The 24,067-nt window shown below is 36.7% G+C and overlaps 1 protein-coding gene across 1 annotated transcript; it reads left to right on the top strand.

Moving 5' to 3' along the window:
- The first annotated feature begins 255 nt into the window (after positions 1-255).
- On the top strand, positions 256-22,648 carry LOC140156994 (lysophospholipid acyltransferase 5-like). Its single transcript, XM_072180047.1, has 11 exons — positions 256-374; positions 9,479-9,586; positions 12,655-12,761; positions 13,359-13,490; positions 14,804-14,911; positions 15,934-16,206; positions 16,892-17,058; positions 19,056-19,203; positions 20,188-20,343; positions 21,391-21,518; positions 22,509-22,648. The coding sequence occupies exons 1-11, from the start codon at positions 257-259 to the stop codon at positions 22,549-22,551; spliced, it is 1,488 nt and encodes a 495-aa protein (XP_072036148.1). The 5' UTR covers position 256; the 3' UTR covers positions 22,552-22,648.
- Positions 22,649-24,067: the final 1,419 nt, after the last annotated feature.

The raw sequence follows: 24,067 nt of genomic DNA, 5'->3' as shown, positions 1-24,067 counted from the left end.
AGTGTATTTATGTTATCAATAATCATGATAATGAAGCAATTAATTTATGGTGTGTGATGATCATCAACCCAGTATCCGGGCCCCCCGGGCCCACTATAAAAGAACCTCAGTGTTTTTTGCGCAATCTATTTTTACCTAATCTATATCTCCACTTGTAGGGCATCGCGTCGCCCGCTGCTGTTAAAACGAGTGTTTTACCGCCCTCTAGCAAGAAATAAAATTTTAATTACGAGATCGAGAGAGGGCAGAGTTCAAGATGGCGACCACCATGGAAAAAGACGACACAGGAATGGTCGAAGGAATCTTGCAAACAATTGCCGATTTAGCTGGGGCAAAGGAGCCAATAATACGTCTTCTATTATCCATGTTGTTTAGTAAGTACTTCTAGAACATTACCGTTTAAATTGATGTTGATGTCACTCTTGTTTATTCCCCTGAAGACAGCATTTGGGGCCTGCTCGACTCGGCCCGAGGTCTGGTACGAGGTCGAGTACGGCAAGTAAGCTTATCAGATACGCTGCATGGCTTCATGTAACATGTATTGTTATTCAGCATCATCATGCATGATAGGGTGTAATGGGTGCAGCAAACACAAAATGTTTTAGAATCAGACACAGAAAGTGTTTTAATTTAATGTTTAAAATGAATGTTGGGTTACATAATCATTTATGGTGATTCACAAAAAGTGAAATTGGTATTTTTCAACGGGACACCCTCTCATTTTGTTCATTTTGGTAATAAAATCATACCTGCAAAATATGAAAAAAATTCAAAAAAGTTTAGGGGGTGCTACCGGTCAATGAACTTTTGTACACAAAGTCAATGGGATTTATGAGCCATTTTCTTTACAACACAAAAAAGCCATGTTAATTTTCCCTGATTGTGCCAAAAATATTTGATCATAGTGTGAGTAATGTCCTTAAAATAAATGCTAAAGAAAATTGTAAAAATGTTAACCCGCTTTCCAGAAAATTGCATTTTTGTGAAAACTGTTACATTTGGGGCAAGGCAGTTGCTGGAACAGCCAAAATATTATGGTACTTTGCTAATATAAAGTTGTGTTTATGGGGCTCTAGTTCTTTCTTCTTTTTTTTTTAATGTTTTTTTTTGTTGTTTGTTTGTTTTTGCTTTGTTTTGTTTTTACTTGATCATGATTATGTGTTGTTTTGTTTTGTTTTGTTTTTGTTCTGTTCTGTTTTGTTTTTGTCTTGTTTTGTTTGTTTTTACTTGATCACAAGTACCTTGCACAAGGTGTAGTTTTGAACTGGCCACTATCCAATGTTGTGACCCCAATTTATATACATTTCTTTTCAACCATGGTGAATCTAATCCTTCCTGTGGTCATTCAATTCAAACAATACAAATCTTCATCAGGTATGGCCATATTAATGACCACCCCTGATACAGATGTATGGATTTTGATAGTTACTATTACATAAGATTTCAAAAGCTGGTATCACCATTGGGGTAAACTAATATGTGAAGAATCTAATCCTTCCTGTGGTCATTCAATTCAAACAATACAAATCTTCATCAGGTATGGCCATAATGACCACCCCTGATACAGATGTATGGATTTTGATAGTTACTGTTACATAAGATTTCAAAAGCTGGTATCACCATTGGGGTAAACTAACATGTGAAGAATTTTAATCTTTTTTTTTATCAACAGTTCAGTTCAATAAGGTATGAATTTGGGGTGCCTGGTGGGATTCCAGGGGATATCCCAGGGTATTCTTTTCTTGAGCTACACTCCCTCTGTCACTTTTGAAACATTTTTTATTATTACAGTCAACTATGAACTTTAATTTGGTAAAAACCCATGTTTTCACAAAGTTAGTTATATCATTGAACATTTACTTCAGTTTTGCAAGCCTGGTAGACTTTTTAGGCCCTGAAATAAGCGCTTGAAATTTTTGACAAAAAATCCCATTGACTTTGTGTACAAAAGTTCATTGACCGGTAGCACCCCTAAACTTTTTTTGAATTTTGTTCATATTTTGCAGGTATAATTTTATTACCAAAATGAACAAAATGAGGGGGTGTCCCGTTGAAAAATACCAATTTCATTTTTTGTGAATCACCCTAAATTATAATCATGATAATTTACAATCAATCAATCATGCAATACGGTACACCAGTAGAGTCCCAACCCCAAAATTGGCGAATTCTCCCAATAAGAACTTAAGAACAATTATTTAAAAACTAAAAAAGGTAACTCTGTCCTAAAATTTAGTGAATTTCTAGTGTAAATCCATAAAGAAAATGCCTTAAATTGCACTGTTTGTGTGTAAATCCCTATTCGGAATGCCTCAAATGTGTGTTTCAAATATGTTTGCACACAGTGAAACCTGTAGCAGGTATCACAATAAAAGTATACATTTTTTTAAAGCTCTTGAGCCAAGGAACTCAAATATGATGTTCTTTTCAGCATAGGGTATAATATGTAAAAAATATATCCCACTGAAGATGGAACATTTTTTATGCAAAATGTTGCTATTCAACTTCCACTACCTCCCTAACCAATCTTCCTACTGGGAAACTAATATCATTTTTGGATTCCCTGTTTAATTTCCTGTCAGGAAATGTATACTTTTATTGTACTTATGGGTTTAGTTTTAAACAATTATATTTGTATCAAAAAGCGTGCATTTTCAAAGAGGAAAAAAAAATTGGAAATTTTGAGTACCGAAAAATCTACCAACTCAAGACACATGGCCATATGTTTAATGAGGATGATAGATCCAACAAAGCCTTTTGGACGTTCATAAAGTCCAAAAGACAGGACGCCACTTCTATTTCATCTGTTAATAGAATAACTGTTCGTCAAGACGGTGTCCTGAAATTACTGAACTCTCTCAAAATCAATAAGGCTACCGGACCTGATTCAATCTCTGCCCGTATTCTTAAGGATTTGGCTGAGAAATCGCCCCTGTCCTGACTATCATCTTTCAGCAATCCCTCGATACTGGAGAGGTGCCATCAAATTGGAGATTGGCTAATCACCAATTTTTAAAAAGGGTGATAGAAGTGTACCATCAAACTATAGACCTGTATCAATAACTTCAATCTGCAGTAAGACCATTGAGCACATCATATTCAGTACCATCATGGAGCATTATGACAACCACAAGATCTTTGTTGATGCCCAGCATGGGTTTAGGCCTGGCCGCTCACTGTGAAACACAGCTTGTTCTAACATCTCAAGACCTTGTCAATTCATTGGATAATGGAGAGCAGGTGGACGCTGTTGTGTTGGATTTCTCCAAGGCCTTTGATCGAGTGCCTCATAAACGTTTACTTCAGAAACTACATCACTATGGAGTGGATGGAAAACTTCCTCACAACCAGGTCTCAGCGTGTGGTAGTAGACGGTGCAGCATCGGAGTGGGCTCCAGTAACATCAGGAGTACCACAAGGAACAGTCCTCGGACCGCTATTATTCCTCTCCTTTATCAATGACCTTCCATCTAACATAACATCCAAAATACGCTTGTTTGCGGACGATTGTCTCATCTACCGTACAATAGCCAGCTCTGATGACACAGTAGCTTTTCAACAGGACTTAAATACTCTCCATCATTGGTCAAACATCTGGAACATGAAGTTCAACATAGATAAATGTCACATTATGCAAATATCCCTCCGTCGCCATACAACAGATGTGAACTACCATCTTGGAGGATGTCCCCTTAGTATGGTTTCTGAATATCCATATCTGGGCCTGACCTTAACCAACAACATGTCATGTCAAACTCATATAAACAATATTTCAGCCAAAGCCAATAGGATGCTGGGCCTTATCCGAAGAAACCTCGGTGGTTGCTCCAGGAACCTTCGCCAACAAGCATATCTCATGGAATACTGTAGCCCAATTTGGAACCCACACACCAAGAAGAACATCACCAAGATTGAGAGCACCCAGCGCCAAGCAGCCAGATTTGTACTCAGCACCTACAGTCGGCAAGCCAGTGTTTCCAAATTGATCACTCAACTACAGTGGGACTCCCTCGAGAGACATCGCCAAGCTGCAAGCCTTTGTTTGATGTACAAGATCCACAACAACTTGGTCGCCATCAACCCAACTGACTATGCCTCTCCTATGGCTCCTAGCAGCAGAAGATCATATCATCCTGACAAATACCAGATCATCGCGCCTTCAGATTCACAAATTTTCGTTCTTTCCTCGCACCGTCATCTGGTGGAATGCTCTCCCCGGCCATATAATAGCCTCTCCTTCCATCGAGGCATTTAGGGGAGCCTTTGCAGCCCACAATTAAGTGGATCCCAGTTTTTTGCTCGCACCTTGTACATACGCACTGCAACTTCCGGCACCGCACACAAGCATTTTGTCACATTGGCACGACATCCTGACAGAAGGACTATGCTGAGTACAGATGTAGATGGTGCCCCGGTCTAGGCGAATTTCGCTGACTAGCAAATGTGTTAACTAAGGTTTGCCTGGGATACCTACTACATACATGATGGCGATGCATATCAGTCTGGACACATCACACTTCATGTTTGATGTGTCCAGCTAATCGCCAAATTCGTTACAGTCTATATACTTCGAAGACGGCCTGTCACTTTCAGCTTCCCGACATAACTTACAAAACCACAAACTTGTTCGAAACTTTCGTATAAACAACCGATAGCATGATACGAAAGTTAGAACGTGGAAGGATTTGCACTCATGTAACATACCTTGTTTGGTACATGTACACAGTTGGCATACAGTAGGTATGCCAGGTGAATTTAAATTTGCCATCAAACTGCATCATTTTATATCAAATTAAAGCCCTTGAGTAAAGAAAGCCAAAACTGAAAACCTTTTTGTCATAGCACTTTCCGTGGCAAAGTTACATCTTTTCAAAGATCGACTTTCATCAAAAAGATTCTGCTAGCAAAATTCCCCAAAGCAGCATTACGGGGGTGTTTCTAGATCTTAGTCTCATGATGATAGCAGCTTTTTTAATGGAACTGCTATCAAAATCCTCTAAAATTGCATATGTGTGAGTGTCTCATCACCATAAAAAATCATATATTTGGGTCAAGTGAAGTATAGAAAACATATTTATGTAGGTTTCACTTTCCTTGACCGACCTGTTCTGGAAAAAAATTGAAATTTCTATGTAAATATGTATTGTGTTTGGTCCCCGGTCTTGGCAAATTTCACTGACTAGCAAATGTGTTAACTAAGGTTTGCCTGGCATACCTACATACAGGTCCCAATATCATGCATGCATATGAATAAAAACTTCTTCCTCGAGTTAATTATTGTCTCAAAAATATGAGGATATTATTCTTGACATATTAGTGACACCATGTGCTATATTCCTTCATCAATTCATCATGACTTTACTCATGAAAAACGTCATTTTGTGCCAATTTTTCTCGAGTGATCGCCAGACATCGCACAGTCCCCATTGTAAATAGGTGATCAACACGTGAGGTGCTGGGCTCACATGTTCAAAAACCGGAAGGGTATCACCATCAGTTTGCAATGACAAGTCAACCTTTGCTAATCGAGAGATGGATTGATTTGCCCAGCACTGGATTTTCTCAAATCTTTAATCACTGACGCAGTTGGCAGTTGTCAAAACATCTTTGATCAAGCAAGGTTGCAGAATTAAATTTAAACAGACTCATAATATGCTCGGAATTTGTACTTCAGCGCCTGTGTTTCCGGTTAAGTAAGCAAACACTTCAGCTACATGTAAGATACATAAATGTTAGCTAAGCTAAATTGAAGCCAAACTGGACAATCTAAAAAATTGTTTTGCTGCGTTTTAAAACTGAAGACGCTATGATGTCTGACCTGATTGGTTTATTCGCATGCGTGCTATATTAAAATGACTGCATAGACACTGTAGTGTTCCACATTAAGGTGGTACTACACCCCTTGATAAATTTGAGACTATTTTTGCATTTTTCTCAAAAACTAATAAAACACTGGTAACAAAAGTTATGTATATACATAAAGACAAGTAGTTATTGATTTATTGATCAAATACTGGTTTTCCCTCATTTTTGACTGTAACTCCACAACTGTTGTCTGTGCTGGAATAAAATTTTCAGTGCAGTAGTTGTAGTCCTTGCCCATAATATACATATGGCTGTGTGTCATGAACTGGTGTACTCAATAGGGTGGTGTTGTTTCATATTTGTGACATGATCAAGAGGAATGAGTCGGATGTGGCTAATATTGTTTTTCGAGATATTGGCAAAAACAGTGTTCAAATTCTTTTGTTTTATATTGTTTTCAGCCATTGATAAATTGCTCATAACTTGGTAACCAGATGTCCGATTTTGACGGGGTTTGCGTCAACATGTATATATAAACTGCCAGAAAATGATGTAAAAAACTTCTAATTGAAAATTGCCGACATGTGACTCATTCCCCTTGATCATGTCACATTTTAGTAAAAAATGACTTATTTCCAATGCCATCAAATTTGCATTCATTTTAAAGCCTTGTGTGTACTCCTTAATTTGATACCAAACTTAATATTCTGAGGTTTTTAATTAAAAAGTTGTAAGTAATTAAGTAAATGAAGACGCAGGGTGGTGCAATTGGGATACGGCACCAAGTCTCTGGGAGAAATGAGCACTCTGCTTATCAAGGTTTTTCTATATTACAACAATGAATAAAGTCAATAAGATGAATAAAGTCAATAAGATAGGCCCTACTGCCTAAAGGCCTAGAATGTACTCTTTAATTTGGTACCAAATTTGATGTTCTGAGATTTGAAATGAAAAAGATTTAATTAATTAAGTAAACGAAGACGCCAGGTGGTGCAAAATTGGGATACGGCACCATGTAAAGTCTATGGGAGAAACGAGCACTCATCAGTTCATTATGGTTTTCTACATTACAACAGTGAATAAAGTCTTTAAATCTCTGTTTTTATACTAACGATCTATTTTTTTTGTGATAATTAATTAATTAATATTAATTAATTAAATAATAATTTTTTTTAATTAACATGGATCTTGGGACACCGAAATCTGAAGACAACCATCTCAGGTTTTTTTAACTGCCATAAATCAATTGTAATTGATTTTAACAGGCCTGTATTAAATACTCATTACATTAAATTAATTAATTATTAATTATCTAATTGTGACCCGGCAGCACAAACGAGCTGTAAATTCCCTAAATTGTATTCTGAGTTATGGTGTAAAATGTGTACGAAGGTCGTATTCATCGGTCACTTAAGCTGGCGCGACATCCGTCTTATTTTGATAGTCACAACACCAATCAATAATCCTATTATTGAAGTGGATAATAAGCTTCTACCTTAGATGGCTATAGAACTTTTAATAGCTCTGGTCTTTGTTTGCTTTTGCTAAATCCTTTTCAAGTGGTGGGTTATTTGTATAGGTATGCGTAACCAACAATTAACAATGAGAGAACACTTCTTAAACCTCGTTGACTTGGGGATGATTTGAAATGACCGCCAATTATGACTGTTTGATATTTATTGCCGGCAATGTTGCAAAAGAGACACACATAGAAACGAAAAAAGCTATAATTTTGTTGAAGGCGCAAAGTTTAACTAACCATAACTCCGCTTCTGGATATCGTTTGAAGTCAAATGATATACCATTTTTAAGTTTATGATGTTTATTTTTTAAACACGAAATAAAATTGACCGGGGAGGAATTTACAGCTCATTCGCCGTGGACGGTCACAATTAACTAATTAAGTAATAAATAAATAAATAAATTTTTATAAATAAAAGCTACAGATCAAAATTTAATATGATTATATTATAATTGCTCACTGCATGGGAGCTATTAAAGGGAGTGTCAAGAGAGTAATAAAAATTCAGGTGAATTTGGTACATGTAGGGCTCGGTTGCTGACGCAACCTCTCTGGATAGTATATAACAGCAACAGTGCCCAAAAGTATTGCTAGGAAGAATCTGAAGTGAGTTAAACTTGTAGTTAATACATATTTGAAGTCAACACAAGAGATTGCTTCTTTTAATTTTTTAAACTGAACAAAATTTACGTCTTTTATGTCGGCATGTTTCGGTGTACCGTGACATCACACCACAGAAATTTTTAGGTGTAACCTTATTAAAGTAAACATTTTTAGGATTGTTGTTGCTTGCACTTTACAAAATGTATTAAGTGGGTACTACACCCCTGCCCAATTTTGTGCCTATTTTTGCATTTTTCTCAAAAAATATAGCGCATTGGGGACAAGTAAGATATGTATATTATAGGGGCAAGGACTACAACTACTGCACTGAAAATTTTATTTCAGCACAGACAACAGTTGTGGAGAACAGTCAAAAATGAGGGAAAACCAATATTTGATCAATAAATCAATAACTACTTGCTTTGAGTTGCTGAATTTTCAGTACAGTAGTTGTAGTCCTTGCCCCTATAATGTACCTATCTTACTTGTCACCAATGTGCTATAATATTTGAGAAAAATGCAAAAGTAGGCCCAAAATTGGCCAGGGGTGTAGTACCCCCTTAATGTTTTTAAGAATACACTTAAGATTAATTAGTATGACTCGAATTGAGATGGTACACAGGGTTCCCACAGTCCTTGAAAATTGAATACCTGAGTGGAAGAAGGGCCCAACTCCATCAAAACTGTTTTTGAGATATTAAGAAAAAACTTAATATTTGGAAAAGTTTTATAGACAGAATGTTTTCATCATCAGGGGGACCTTTAATAAGCATACGATATTACGTACATTCGAAATTATATATGATGTTTCCATGGCAACGGTACAGGTATTAATACGAGCTGGAGTTGGGCCCTTCTTCCACTAATATACTGGAAGTGCCAGTTCCGTGTTATAAATAGCTACATAAATTAGGTAATCACCATTAATTGCACAAGTAGAACTCGTGTAATATGTTAGCAAGAAAGTTTATTGTAGTGAAAAGCAGATTTCATGGATGAACAAAATTCCTCTTTAACCCAATATTTGTGGAAGAAAGGCCCAACTCCATGGAGTTGAGCCTTTCTTCCATGAAAACTATGATTAAGTACACGTGGAAGACTATTTAGAGAGTGGATTTTGGCTCATCTTTCACACACAAGGAAGAACAGTCTGCTGGCAATAAAATGCTGGGTCTAACTCAATTTTGTAAAAAATTGGAGTTGATGGGCCCTTCTTCCACTCAGGTATTCAATTAGAATTTTACCTAAAGTATAATTTTGACAAAATTTAGGGAGTGGAGAGGAGCTGTCACATAATACGCAGCTTTTTGTGTTGTGGTAAGTCCCTGAAAATCATGCTTTTGGACCTTGAAAGTCCTTGAAAAGACCTTGAATTTTAAAGGCTTCAAGGTGTGGGAACCCTGGGTACAGAATTTTTAGTGAAATCTTCCAAAGGAATTGTGTGGATTTTTAATGGGATCACCCCATTGCATTGTAACACCAAAGAGTTTCAAATTTCAGATATCAAAGAAATTCTTAAAGTTGAAATTTGTTATTTCTCGTCATCAGGTTACGTACTGGCAGCAATCTTGCGTAGTGTCTTACACGGCTTCCCGGCAACACTCAAACATATCTACTTCATTGTTACTGGATTGGCTTTGGCATACTTTAATTATGGTAAGTGCTATCGTATATTTATGTCATGCATTCAGGCCGTCGTGACAGTCATTGTGTCCGAAAACCCGGGGCAAGTGAATTACCTTTAGTATGTCGCAGTAAAAGTCATTATAATCATCTTTTATAGTTCTGTGGTATTAAAACATTTCATACACTTTCTGGTAATCCCCGGTCCAATTTAATAAGCACTGTGTTAAAATTGAAAATTTGTCGAGTTTGATCGAGTTTGTCGAGTGTGATCAGTGTTCTAAATAACCACTTGTGTCCAAAAATCACTCAAATCAAGTATGATGAGCCACATGCACTTGTCCGATAGACTTGAAAAAAACCCATAATATTTTACCTACAAAATCCTGAATAAATGAATAAGTAAATAAAATTGGACATAAAATTTTGACCTGTCATGCTTAAAATTTGTTTGTATCAAAAGAAAGATCTGCCGACTGCCGATCACCTCTAGAACACCATAGTATGCTATGATGTCCACTTTTTAGTGTTTGAATTAGCACATATGATCACATGCACGTATGCATGCAAATATTGGTTTGTGCCTGTAACTAGCCATCTGTACAAAGTGTACATACACACAGTGCATGGACATTTTCTGGTATTCACAAAATTACCTACTGGAAATACTGGAGAGGGCATGGACAAAATACTCAAAATAGTTAGTAATCACCAATCATCATGTACAAGTATATACTTGTACTATGTGTACAGTAGGCCATGGACAATATTTGCAGTTAGTTCAACCCATTCCCCAACCTAACATTACTGCCTACGTGTGCATGTAACATTATTTCCCTCCAGTGCATGTAGAGATTCTGACACTATAAACCATGTCATGATTTTGTGTGCCAATACATTTGGTGGAATATCCTTTGTTCTGTCTTTATTAATATTATGTAGGGTGATTAAAATGAACTTGATACATGACACAAATGGTGACACTTTTCAATTACATTGTAAGTGGGCTGCAGTCGATAATCCACTTGATGACCATTCATATATGTTCAAGTGATTTATTGATTTGCAGTTTTTGTGGCAAAATTGGGTGAGAAAGCATGATTTGATGTCTCATTTTTAATTTGATAAACTTTAATAACAATAGTTAATTCACTATTGTGTTAAAGCATTTAAAATTGTTGCTGAAAAAAAGTGAAATGGTGACACTATAGTGTGAACTACATGCACAGGTGCATGCAAGGTGTTTTTCCTAATTTGAACACTGTCACTTGTGTCAGCAGTAGTTCTGAATATTTTATGTTAACCTTTTTACTGAGTTTTAACTGATGGGATCAGTCATTGAGATCGACATGATCAGAACATTTGGCGAATTTGAAGCTAACAAATTAAAATTGATCATAAAAAGTAATGAGTCAATTCAGACTCTGTACAAGGATATGACTCACTGCACTGCTCATACATTGTAATTAGTGTCATTTCCTTGATTAATTATACTTCATTAATTATATTTGGACATTTCAAACTTTCACCTGTTTGTACTAATAATTTTAGTTCACTTTTTGCATAAAATTATAAACAATACTTCCAAAATATTCTGTTTGACTTTCATACATATAGATACAAAGTTTTCATGATTAAGTGCCCCTTGAAATTATTACAGCTACCACAGATTCCAGGAAAGTTAGCTGATTGTTTGGGGGATAATAAAACTTATTCTGTTTACCAAATGAGACATAGCTCCATCCAAAGCCGTTAGGTTATAAGGCGTTAAAAGTCAGATTTTAATATTTGGGAAATTTTGGGAAATTACAGGCAAAAATACTACATGTAATCAAAGTAATCATTTATAGAAATAATATGGGTCCCATAATTGACCCTTGGGGTACACCACAACTTATAAAAAAGTTTAGACTTACGGTACATGTAGGAGCATCGGATAATAGGCCCATGCAGGAAAATAGCCATTATATCAGAATTATGTATCCATATCAAATAACCAATTTAAGATAAGTCTTTACTCCACTTATTTTTGTTGTTTCATGAAAATTTAAACATTTCTTATGGTTTTCTTTATTTTTTGAAAATTCCCTAATTTTTTCTGCAAATAATTATTGCTAGCCTAGATGGAATATGATATGGTTTTCATAGTTTGTGGGTGGTTAATAAGCCTAATATCTAAATTCTCTCGCCAGATTTTTTTGATAAAGTGTTTATTTTTTGAGAAAAATCATTTTTTCTATTTTTAAATTAGGGAAATCTAGAAACACCCATAACTTAAAATAGAAACACTTTATTAAAAAAAACCCTTGTTTGTTAAAATTGGCCCTATGGTTAGCTCAGACAATAATTATGAAATTGGGTCATTCAGTGTTTCTAGATCATATCAAGAAAATTTGAACAAGTACTAACATTACCGTACCTTCAAATATCCCCTTTATTACTGGCCAATATATAGGAAAAAAAAAGTCACTAATATTATTTGGTAACATTTTTGTAATAAAAAGATCTAAAAAGCAGTTCTATAAAGGGGATAGAAAGGAGAATAAATAATATTTAAACATAGTATCTATTTTCAAACTCTTACCAATTTAAGTGAACGAGGCTTGGTGTCAAAACCATTTTATGTACAAAGTCAATGGGGATTCCTAATGATAAAAAATGGCATAACTCAAAAATGCTTAGCTGATGATTTTTATATTTCTGTGAAATATGTTATGAAACAATTCACTCTTATGCTGGTCAATTATTTGATGCTGTTGGTGACCTTGTTGAAAACCTTGCAACATACTGATGTATTTTATCATATGTTATAAAATAATAGGGGCCCAAGAATTGACCCTTGGGGTACACCACAACTTATATTTAAAAGCTTAGACTTGGATATTTTTATGGGTTTTTTTTCACTCTCTTGCTGCAATACTGGTCAATTATGTAATGCTGTTGGTCATTGGAGAAATATCTACCTGCATCCTACTGTCACTTGTTGGAAACCATGCAACTTACACTATTTATTTTCAATGTAAATAATAGGGGGTCCAAGAATCGAACCCCGGGGTACACCACAACTTGAAAAGCTTATAAGATGAAGATTTTATTTACAGGTTATGGCACAATTCACTCTCTGGGTGCAATACTGGTCAATTATGTGATGCTGTTGGTCATTGGAGGAACGCCTATCTCCGTCCTACTGTCACTTGTTGGAAACCTTGTAAGTACTTGTTATTTGTGGACGGTTAAGTTGGTGCTAAACTAAAGATGTAGTTTCAGGGTTTATTTGGCAAAAACACAAGGATGATGCTTTTTTAAAGTTGCGCTGGGATACTTTTAATGATACTGATAACTGATGTCATCTGACTCAATCTTGAAAATTTAACCTTTCCAATCCAATAAATCAGTACTGTATAAAGTGGAATATTTAAGCAGTATTTGTTGGTTTCAAAAGATTCTAAACGTTAAATCCTATGGGTCAAAAATAATTTTGCCGGCTTTATTAAACCTGGGGATTGTTTTAAACAATTAATTTCAATTAAGCACTAAAAAATAAAGTTTTTTTGTTTTATGTATCAAATATTGACTGACTGTGGCACATGTAGGTTGAGCATAATAAGTTGCAAAGAATTCCACTATTTTAATAGTACCGGTACCGGTAGATTTGAGAAAAGATGATTTTGACCCATCTTGACCTATTCTCCACTCCAATGTCATAAATTTATTGAATAGAAATTATGTTACTGTATAAAAGTTTGAGTACTGATTTGGACCATGTTACATCCTGCGTAATTAACATTTTATTCCGTGAAAACAGGGTTATCTAGTTGGTGCATATTATTACATGTCTACGGACGATTACGATGTGAACTGGACCACTCCACACTGCGTACTAACTCTTAGATTGATTGGCTTGGCATGGGATCTCTACGACGGAAACAAACCAGAGGTGAGTTGTCCCCATGCTTTTACATTCAGTTGAATTCCATACACCCCTATGGAAGACATGACCTTAATCTCACACACAGCGAGTGTAAATTTAAAATGGGGTTACCTTTAATGGGTGACTCCTTTTGAAATATAAACCCCCTGTGTAATAGATTAATTAAGGTCATGTCTTTCATACAGGGTGTATGGATTTGAACTGGAATAGCACATTGTACATACACGCAGGGATCGCGTAAGCTTTTTTCGAAAATTTTCAAAAATTTCCCTGGTTCATGCAGAGAGTCCAAATTCCTGTGTTTTTATTTATTTTCAGTCCGTTTTGGTGCTTTTTGGCCTGCATTCACATGCTTTTTCATGTTTTTCTCACCAGTTTCAGGTTTTTTGAGTGAAACTGAGTGGCACCTCTGTTTCTGTGTCTTTGTATTGAACTAGGAGCAATTTCACATCAACCTTGGGCAAATGCAGCTGAATATTATGCTGTTTTGAAAAGTGGCAGCGCCACGGGGAGCATGGGGGGCAAATGCACCCCAGTAAAAACACTAAATTACGAAAATTTCAACTTTTTGCTGCAATTTTGCGAAAAATTTGCTGATTTTGCCCCCCCTGAAATTCACTTGTCCCCCTTCCCCCCAAAAAAAAGAAAATTCCTTGTGCTGCCACTGGTTCTGAAGATGATTATGCCTATTAGTAACTTGGGGCAGTGTTCAATAAAAGGTTGCCCCTGGTCATGAAGATTTCCATGGAACCAGGGGTACTTGCAGATGATGCCACAATTATATATCATGCAACAGTTAGGCAAACCATTTTGTGTTTTTATATCACTGCATGTCCCTTGAAATCGGAAATTTATGCATGTTGTCTGGTTTGACTTCCTTGGAGTGACCTTTTATATTAGGTGTGTTTAGACAGTAGCCTACTTACGAATGTAACTTACATGTAAGCCAGCAATTAAATTACGCTACAAGCGAACGCTACAAGCGAGTGTGTGTCCACACAGGACTTACCTTGTAAGCCAACTCACAAGTAAGCGTGACCTTCACTGGTAAAAATATGCCATGCTTATACACATCACAATAGGATTGGATCATCAAGGTCATGCTTGTCTTGTTCACACTGGCTTTACATTCGAATGTAGCTCTCTACATGTAAGATATCTTACATGTAAAATCGTCAAAAGTAACTTGCATGTAGCTACATGCGAGTGCGTGTACACGTGCACTACTTGCAAGTTCACATTTGAATGTACTTACAAGTGACTTTACAAGCGATCATTTGAACAAGCTTAATATCATCATATTTTTAATTTTATTCTAGTCAAGACAAAGTAAGGAGCAGAAATCAATATGCATCAGGACACCTCCGTCACCGCTGGAAATTCTGGGCTATTGTTATTACTTTGGTGGCTTCTTTGTCGGACCTCAGGTAAGGTTGACACCATATCCCAATGAGAACTACCTGCCGATTGGCCAAAATGAATATTTTGTGAAATTTTGAACCAATCAAGGAGGGTATTAGTAAAATCATCTGCAAATGCAAGTTTGACCATAAATAGTTTAAAGCCTAGTCATAATTGGCAACCAATCAGAAATGCTGTTAGATGGTGTTCAGGGAGATATGATCCACCAGGCCAAAGGTGATATTTGTGAAATGGAGATACAGGCAAAAATAGGGAGCCATACCAGTGTTCAAAATAAGGTGGGCCCTCTGGCTGAAAGCCTGTTAAACTCACTACAGGGCTGCTGGTACACTACCCCACAGGCCCACACCTCCCTTTGCTTCTTAACCCCATGAGAACTACCTGCCGATTGGCCAAAAAGAAGTTTTCATTATCAATTGGCCCAATCAGCAATCTTGTTAAAATAATTTCACCATGCAAAAAATTTGGGGTGAATTACTTGCAAAGCTCCATTCTGATTGGTGATTAAAGTGAAGATATCATGTAATTGACCAATCAGAGGCACTGGTGGTAGATCGGCAGGTAGTGCTCAGGGGGTTAAAAACACACACCCAAGACATTTTACAATTGACCTTTTCAAGCCAGGAACAGCTCCTCGAGTTTCGTACAGGTTACAACAAGACAATTAGCAGTAATTCCTTGTCCATGGGAATTTCAAGCTAACTCAAAGTTTCCATCAGAGCGTACTAAACCATCGTCAAAGCTCGAACCCGCAACTCTTGCATAATAGTCAAACACCGTATCGATTGAGCTAATGATATCAAGGGAGGGATTATTTGTTCGTGTTTACTTTGCAGTAAATGAATGACTGTTTGAATGCATCACCTTAATCTCCCACACATCGGTTGTGTATTTCAAATGGAGTCACCCATTCAGGTGACTCCATTTGAATTTCACACTCCCTGTGTGGGAGATTAAGGTCATGTCTTCCATAGGACTGGTGTTTATGAATTTCAACTGCAATGGCCCATTGCTTTTCTCTTTATAGTTCCCAATAAGAAGATACTACGATTTTGTCAACGATCGTCTCCTGGACAACAGCGAAGGTAAACCATCCGACTCGGTCCGACCAGCTCTGATACGCCTCGGTCACGCATCCCTGTACATTAGCTTGTCCGTCTTCATTGCACCGTACTACACCAACGAATACCTTCTGTCGGATGAATTTCTGAACGAGACATCATTTTGGTACAAACTGTTTGTGGTGGCTATATGGGGTGAATTCAAACTGTGGCAGTACTGTTCTGCTTGGCTTATATCTGTAAGTGAATTTCATGCCGTAATTTAAACAGTCCAACCTCTTTTATCCAACCATCATGATACCAAGCATTGGCTGGATAAGTGAAAATCTGGATAAATAAATTAGTTTGCATTGAATGTCCATCATAAAATGTTCAGAGCATGAATGAAATTAAGGTGTCAAGACATGTTTTCCTGTGGGCAATTCCATAAGATGAAGATTTTATGTCTGTGAAACGGTGTATGACACAATTCACTCCCTGGATGCAATACTGGTCAGCCAGTATCATACAACGGGATAACAGAGTGATCAGTGGCGGCGCCATAATTTTTTTCAGGGGGGCATGGGGTGGGGGAAAAGTGGTACTCAAATTACATTTTGACAAGGGTGTGCTGCTGGAACTATGAAATTCCTACCCATATTTAGGGATTTTTTATTTTAAAAACGGCTGATTTGATAGTTGTTTACCAATTTGTTTTTTAAAATCATGACTCATGTTTTTCTCAAATTGGGACCCACGTTTGATTTTTTACCTAAAAAATGGCTGGTTTGACCGTTTTTGATTGGGACTCATATTTAGTGTTTTTCTTTGCAAAAAATAAAACGACCCATTAGAGTGGCACATCCCTGTATACCTTACATGTGAGTACCCCCGATCTAATTAATGTTCATGAGATGCATGTTATTTGTATTTTTCTTTCATCAGGAGGGAGTCTGCATCCTTAGTGGTATCACATATGAGGGACGAGATGCGACAGGGACACCAAATTGGAAAGGATGCAACAATGTGAGGATATCCCAGCTAGAATCGGCAGTCACTCTACGACAGGTCATAGCCGCATTCAATATTAATACCAATGTATGGGTTGCAAGGTGAGACAAAACATCAATTGATTTGTATGTTAGAAAACAGAACATAAACAGCAATACATTGTATGGGTGGCACAACAGGACATAACATAACTGTTTCATATATTGTATTATGTGACTGGTCATATCAAAAGTGGGGACTTTGTGGCAAACTGTTTTTCAAGATATGGATGCAATCATGCATAAAAAAATTAAAAAATGTAAGAGACTATTTTGTAGTATAATGATTTTGGAAAGATCTTCCACAGGGGGAGTATGTTTTTCAAATGTAATTGGTCAGAGTTACTCATTTTGAAACCCATACTCCCCCTGTATTATGGCTCTACCTATATCTTCCACAACTGGAGTAAGTATTTCAAATGGAAGTTACCAATTGTGTATTCTATGCAAAATTGATACTCCCTCTGTGGCAGACTTTAGCTAAATCTTCCACAGGGGTAGTGTGGATTTTAAATGGAATAGCCCACAAGTTTTTTTTTACTTGCAAAGCCCACCCTTTTGATGCAAGTGGTCACATGTAATATAGGAGGCTCAACTTTCCCTTAAGGGATCTAAAATGAGCGTTTATTGTGTTTTGACAGTATTTTTTGTGGGACATGAGAGCACCTCGGACCTGTCGAATTGCATTCTGAATACTGAAGCATGTCTTTCTGATATCAAATAATTTTCATTTTTGAAAATCACAATATAATACAAATTTTATGACAAATTATAAAAATTTGATATTTTTCAAATTTTGATATATAACAGTCCTCGAAGTAAATTATATAAATCTAATGATATATTCTTAAAGTGTATGTAGCAGGGAGGAAAAGCCCGGACGGTCAATTGAAAATTTGACCTTTCATATTGAAGATATAGATTTTTTTTCCAAAAGACCTAATTTTTTTGGTGAAAAAAAAAAAAAAATCCATATCTTCAATAATAAAGGTCAAAATTTTCAATTGATCGTCGGGCTTTTCATCCCACCTACATACACTTTAAGTATAAATCATCAGATTTATAAAGTTTACTTCAAGTACTGTTAAATATCAAAAATATCAATTTTTAATGATTTGCCATAAAATGTGTATTCAATTGCGAATTTCAAAAAATCAAAATTATTTGATATCAGAATGACATTCTTCGTATTCAGAATGCAATTCGATATGTCTGATGTGCTCTGATGTCCTAAAATAAATACTGTACAAACGTTCATACCCCAGCCCTTAATGCTTTTTATTTAAAATAAATCAAATTTATTTTATGAAATGTAAATAGGTATTTTTAGCCTTATTTGTTTTACACACATGGACCACTTTATAGCATCACACATCATTACGTGTGGTCACAATGGTTTGTTACGTTAAAAAAAGAGGCCCTTTTAAAAGTGTCGTCTGAGTCCATAAGATAGGATGAGACATAACATTGGTGCTGATATTTGGGTTGCAACATAATATTGGTACCGTTAATGGGCTGCTAAGTAATACACTACATCAAACGGACAAATATAGAGGTTGTGCATATTATGACGTATCATACCGTAAATATGGCGGACTTCTCAAATGCATTCAACAAAAGCATGCTTGCAATCTACCGCGACAGTCGTCGCACACACATAACAAATGCACTGCACTGCGCCATGATTACGGTGAAGGACACCGGTTCAAATCCTTTGTTTGGAGCCAATCGATAAAAGCATGCAGGGCCTCTATAGTTTGGGCTATTCCAGTTGAAATCATTGCACCCCGTATGGCTTTAAGCTGATTCAGGCATACCCTGGTTAAAGATAATAAATTATAATGGAAGACATGACCTTAATCTTCCACACATGGGGTTACCTGATTGGGTTACTCCATTTGAAATCTACACCCCCTATGTGGAAGATTAAGGTCATGTCTTCCATACAGGGTGTATGGATTTCAACTGGAATAGCCCATTTTTTTCTCCATAGTTTAGTATGAAGTCAGAATTGTCAACGATGTCATGTCACTAAGAGTGTTTTGGGTTTTTTATTTCAGATATGTCTACAAACGTCTGAAATTTCTGGGCAATAAAGTGATATCGCAGGCGGTGACACTACTATTCCTGGCAGTATGGCATGGCTATTATATAGGATATTATATATGCTTCTTTTTTGAACTCATTATTGTACAATTTGAGTTACAGGTATGTTATCATAGTACAGACCGCAAAAGAATTAAGGTTAAAGAGGAAGCCCCGCCAGAGCAGTTCTTCTGGGGTGAACCAAAACTGTCTGGTTATCAACTTAATTGACACGTGGTAATTGATATTTTAATATTATTGCATCAATTAGCAAATTCAGAAATAACCTTGTCACTGGATAATTTGATAACCAAGCAGTATTGGTTCACCCCAGAAGAACGGCTCTGGTGGGGCTTCCTCTTAAAAGTTACTTTTAACCCTGTAGCCTATATCCTAAACAAAAACAGATATGTTGTTAAATGAACCAAGCTGCATCTCGTAGCTTGAATTTATGATCTCATTCGTTGAAATCAATAAGACAGTAAAGACAGGATGATCCGAAATCCCAAGGAAGATGCAAATTGTCGCAAACAAGAGAATTAGCGCTCTGCTTTCTGCTTCTGCTGGGCTTGTGCATTAGGCGCATCAACATCTCAATACGCGAGAAATTCTGGATCAACAAGCTTCATTCCCTTCAACCTGAAGGCCTTAATCTTATTGAATAGGTTTTTTTGCCCCCCCCCCCCTTTGTTATGCGCGCGTTTTTAAGATGCGCCTTCACGCTCTGACGCTTTTTAGTCACAATTTTTCATGCTTGTTTTTTTACGCGTTACGCATTAATTTTCTTGCTTGTTTTTAGATTGTTTTCTTGTGTCATTTTATAATAAAGCCTGAAGAAGGTACGCCCAGTACCGAAAATTTGCTGCTAATGTACAACTGTTTCCCGTCTCCGTTTGTTTTATTTTATGTTATATATTTCACGGGAATGCATCTTTAGAGATCCAGTTTAAGTATGTGTGTTTTGTCAACTTTCTGTCTACAAACATCTCAATACGTGTGCATTATTTTGTACAATTTCACTCCCACCAAGTGATACGCATTTATTCACTTATAATTAGAATCATTGACCACATGGAAATGATTATATTTTTATTCTACTTGTTTCAGTGGGAGAGTGTGATGGCAAAAACGGGTCTCTCAAAATACTACCATCATCCAGTACTTGCGGTGCCGTTATGGATATTCAAACGCTTTTATACAATGCTCTTTATGGGTTATCCACTAGTGTCCTTCGTTTTCCTACAATGGTATAGAATAGTTCAGGTAAGAAACATGACGTCGTTGGGCAGGAAAAACCTCCTATGTGTCATTGGCCCCTGAACATGTTTAAAACAAAACCTGTAATGTAACTGGTTAGCAGTTTTGTTTTAAACATGTTCAGAGGCCACAAAGCATAATTTTTCTGATACTAATCATTCATGAGGTCCGCCAATTTTTCGTAGTCAAGTGGTATCATTTTCGAGTAAGTCTTATAGCTATACGCGTAATCACAACTCATGTTATCAGGGGTGTGAATGGAGCTTTCCAAAAAAGACCAAGTATCCATTAGTGCGTTTGAAACACGTATAGAAAGCTTACCTACTACCATCCGTATTTCATCATAAATATGAGAAGATTATAAGCTTACATTTCATAGCACAGATGTGAGTATTGCGCAACAAAATTACAATCCTGGTAGCCATGATATATCCTCTCTTGATTCCCTGTGATTTTTAATAAACATGTCGTCACACTTTAGATGGATGGATCGGATTGAAAATACCAGTTTAGTTTCAGCTCAGTTCCCTACACAGGGAAACTGGTCGCCACCATTTTAATATCATTCCGATGGGAACAGTTCCAAACACAACAATGAGTACAAGCATGGATTCAAAGAAAAAGTGAACTTTGCAACAATATGTGGGATATGCATCACATGTTTTCTACTCTCATCTCCAGCGTCACAATACGTGTTTGTATAGTGTGTTCTACATAGAGTGATGGGTTTCTTTCTTTACTGGAGTTGAGGATGTTGAGAAAAAGAATTCCTTTTAAAAAGGAATACGGTGAGCAATTGCCGAACTCACAGATTTGGAAAATTGGAAAAACGCGGAAATGCATGGATTTCCGCGGATTTGGGAGTATTAAAACGAGGATTTCTGCATTAACGCGGAGATTTCACACCCCTGTGTTATGCAGGCTCCTTTCCTGTGGCAGTGTCATATGTAATTACACAGATACGTGTCTGCTTCGTGAATTGCGCTGATATAGGAATTTTAAGGGCCTGCTCAATGTCTAAATTATTTTTGTTTTAATGTTTTTTTCTTTCAGATTTATAGTTCAGTGTATTTCTGTGGGCATGTACTGTTTCTTCTTATATGGCCGCTACTGTACCATTTTGTACTTAGACCAAGCCTAAGAAAAAGCAGCAAGACAACAGACCCTGCCAATAGTACTAAGTAAGTAGAGGGCAACAAGCTTCTTATGATGGTTTTTTTTTAAATTCCTTTCAACAATCTGATAAGCTTTTGCACAATTTCGGAAATCTTGAACTGCATATACTCTAAATTCCTTCCTTGGAAGATAAACATTGAGGACTCACTACATGCCGGTGAACATGTCACTTTGTAAGAAACACTTCCTGCATGTGTTTTTCATATTTTTGGGTCTGGATGTCTTCTTAACACTTGCAAAAGACAAGGAAAGTATTGATTAGCTAGCTAGAAACTGTGAGAGTGACAACAGGAATGTACAGTCATGGGGAATCCCTTTCAGGTGTTGTTCATCACACGCATTGTCTATGGAGGAGGTTAGGTTGTCATCTCTCAAAAGACCCGGATGTTGATGTGCAGAGATTTGCGAAATTGCAAAAGGGCTTATTGGGAGGACATATGAGCACTGAGCAGGCCTGAAATAATACATGGATGGTTTGCCCGTGGACTTTCTTAAATAGCCCCTGTAAAATGAGAAACACTCAATGGGCAGAGGTGATTTTTTTAAGAAAGTTTTTAAAATAGCCCCCATAAAAATATAAATCTTTGAGCCCTGTATGTGTGAGAAACAATAACCACAATATATACTGTTGATCAAAAGCATCTCATTTGGAAAAAACATGTATTTTTTAATTAATTTGAATTAATTTTGGACAGCTGCATTGAAAGTGAGTTGGTGTCAGCAAAGTGGGTGTTAGCAGTATGATAATTTAAATTAAAAAATTCAAGGTACAGGGATTGAGTTAAGGCGTGTGAGTGTGATCGCACACCTGTCTGAGTGCGATTTATAGCAAACCTCAATTCCATAACGTCATAATGAATGCAATTTAGTAGCACGCCCGACAGCCCGCCTTAAAATGTGATTTGTAGCACGCCTTTTATTTTCAAAACTCAATCCCTGAAGTTTCCACCTTCTCTATAATCTCTATAATCTTTTCCTTTTTACTCTTATTACAGAGATGGTAATGCCCCTGTGGAGGAAAAGAAGAAGGAATTGTAATGCAAGTTTGGTACAAATATTATCTTGGATCAATAATTCCTCGTCTGCTTCACATACTGTTGTATCTCTAAAGGCTGCCTTGAGTGACTTTTGTATAATTGTCATCTAACTGTGATGAGATATACTGTAAAATTAACTTTATTTGTTAATTTTGAGGTATTATCACAATATTACAATGTCATGGCAATTCGTAAAATAAAGAAGCATGCTGAAATATAAAATAACAATATGAAATACAACAAAGATAATGAAATTCACACAAGGCAGCCTTTTGAGATAGTATGTGATGCAGACGACAAATTATATTGATATGGGTCTGTGGTTTCTATACACAAGTTGGGAACATTTTGCAAGGATTGAATGGCTGTTCTACTTGGAATCCATATACCCTCTATGGAAGACATGACCGTAATCTCCCACACAGGGGGTGTAGATTTCAAATGGAGCCACTCAGTCGGGCAACTCAATTTGAAATTCACACCCCCTGTGTGCAGAGATGTCACATTTCAGGTTTTTGCCTGAATTAAGGTTTTTTTGTGAATTAAAATTCCAGCGTTTTTATTCATTTTCAGCCCCTTTTGGGGCTTTTTGACCAGAATTCATGTGCTTTTTCAGGTTGTTTTCCCCAGTTTCAGGTTTTTTGACCGAGACTGAGTGGCATCTTTGTGTGTGTGAGATTAATGTAATGGCTTCCACAGGGGGTGTATGGATTTCAACTGGAATAGTCCATTAATTGATTTGTTAGTGGTCTTAAGCAATACTATGGCCTTTCGGAAATCTGACATTCAGTTATTATGGACTAAGCACTTTGGCTGGTTTTAAGCTCTATGATTATGATATAAACAGAGTCCATCAGGTAGGACTACTCTCGGATATGGTGGAGTAACAAGGCCCTCCTTGAGAATAAAAAAAATTACCAAAAGAGGATACAAGTCATACCAAAGTATTGGGCTATTCCATTTAAAATCCATACTCCCCCTGTGCAAGATTTAGTTAGTGTTCTACAGAGGGAGTATTGATTTAAAATAGAACAGGCAATTGGGAACTTCCATTTGAAATATGGTACTCAAGTTGTGGAAGGTATAAGCAAAACCAAATATAGGCGAGTATGGGTTTCAAAATAATTAACCCTAGGCAATTCCATGTGAAAAGCAGACTCCCTCTGTGTTGGATGTTTCTTAAATCGTCCACAGGGGTATGACTTGATTTCAAATGGAATAGCCCATTTAGAGTTATTCGTTACACTTGTGTTTAGAAGCTACTGAGTTATTGTGAATTAGGCTATTCCAGTTATAATCCATACACCCCTTATGGAAGTCATGATCTTTATCTATCACACAAGGAGTGTAGATTTCAGATGGAGCCACCCATTCAGGTAACCCCAATTGAAATTCACACTCCCTGAGTGGACGATGGAAGGACGTGTCTTCAACAGGGGATGTATGCATTTCAACTGAAATAGCCCGTTTAGTATGTTTTGCCAGTTGTCCTGGACTTCAAAATAGACATAATTTTT

The sequence above is a fragment of the Amphiura filiformis genome, chromosome 7 (genome assembly GCF_039555335.1).
Source record: "Amphiura filiformis chromosome 7, Afil_fr2py, whole genome shotgun sequence".
NCBI lineage: Eukaryota > Metazoa > Echinodermata > Ophiuroidea > Amphilepidida > Amphiuridae > Amphiura > Amphiura filiformis.
Note: the sequence above shows the minus strand (reverse complement) of the source record. Positions and strands in the feature narration are given on the sequence as shown.

Coding starts and splice junctions, on each gene's coding strand:
- LOC140156994 (XM_072180047.1), top strand. CDS start 257: ATGGCGACCACCATGGAAAAAGACGACACAGGAATGGTCGAAGGAATC. Junction 12,762..13,358: donor TGTCACTTGTTGGAAACCTT/GTAAGTACTTGT, acceptor CCGTGAAAACAG/GGTTATCTAGTTGGTGCATA. Junction 16,207..16,891: donor GTTCTGCTTGGCTTATATCT/GTAAGTGAATTT, acceptor TTCTTTCATCAG/GAGGGAGTCTGCATCCTTAG.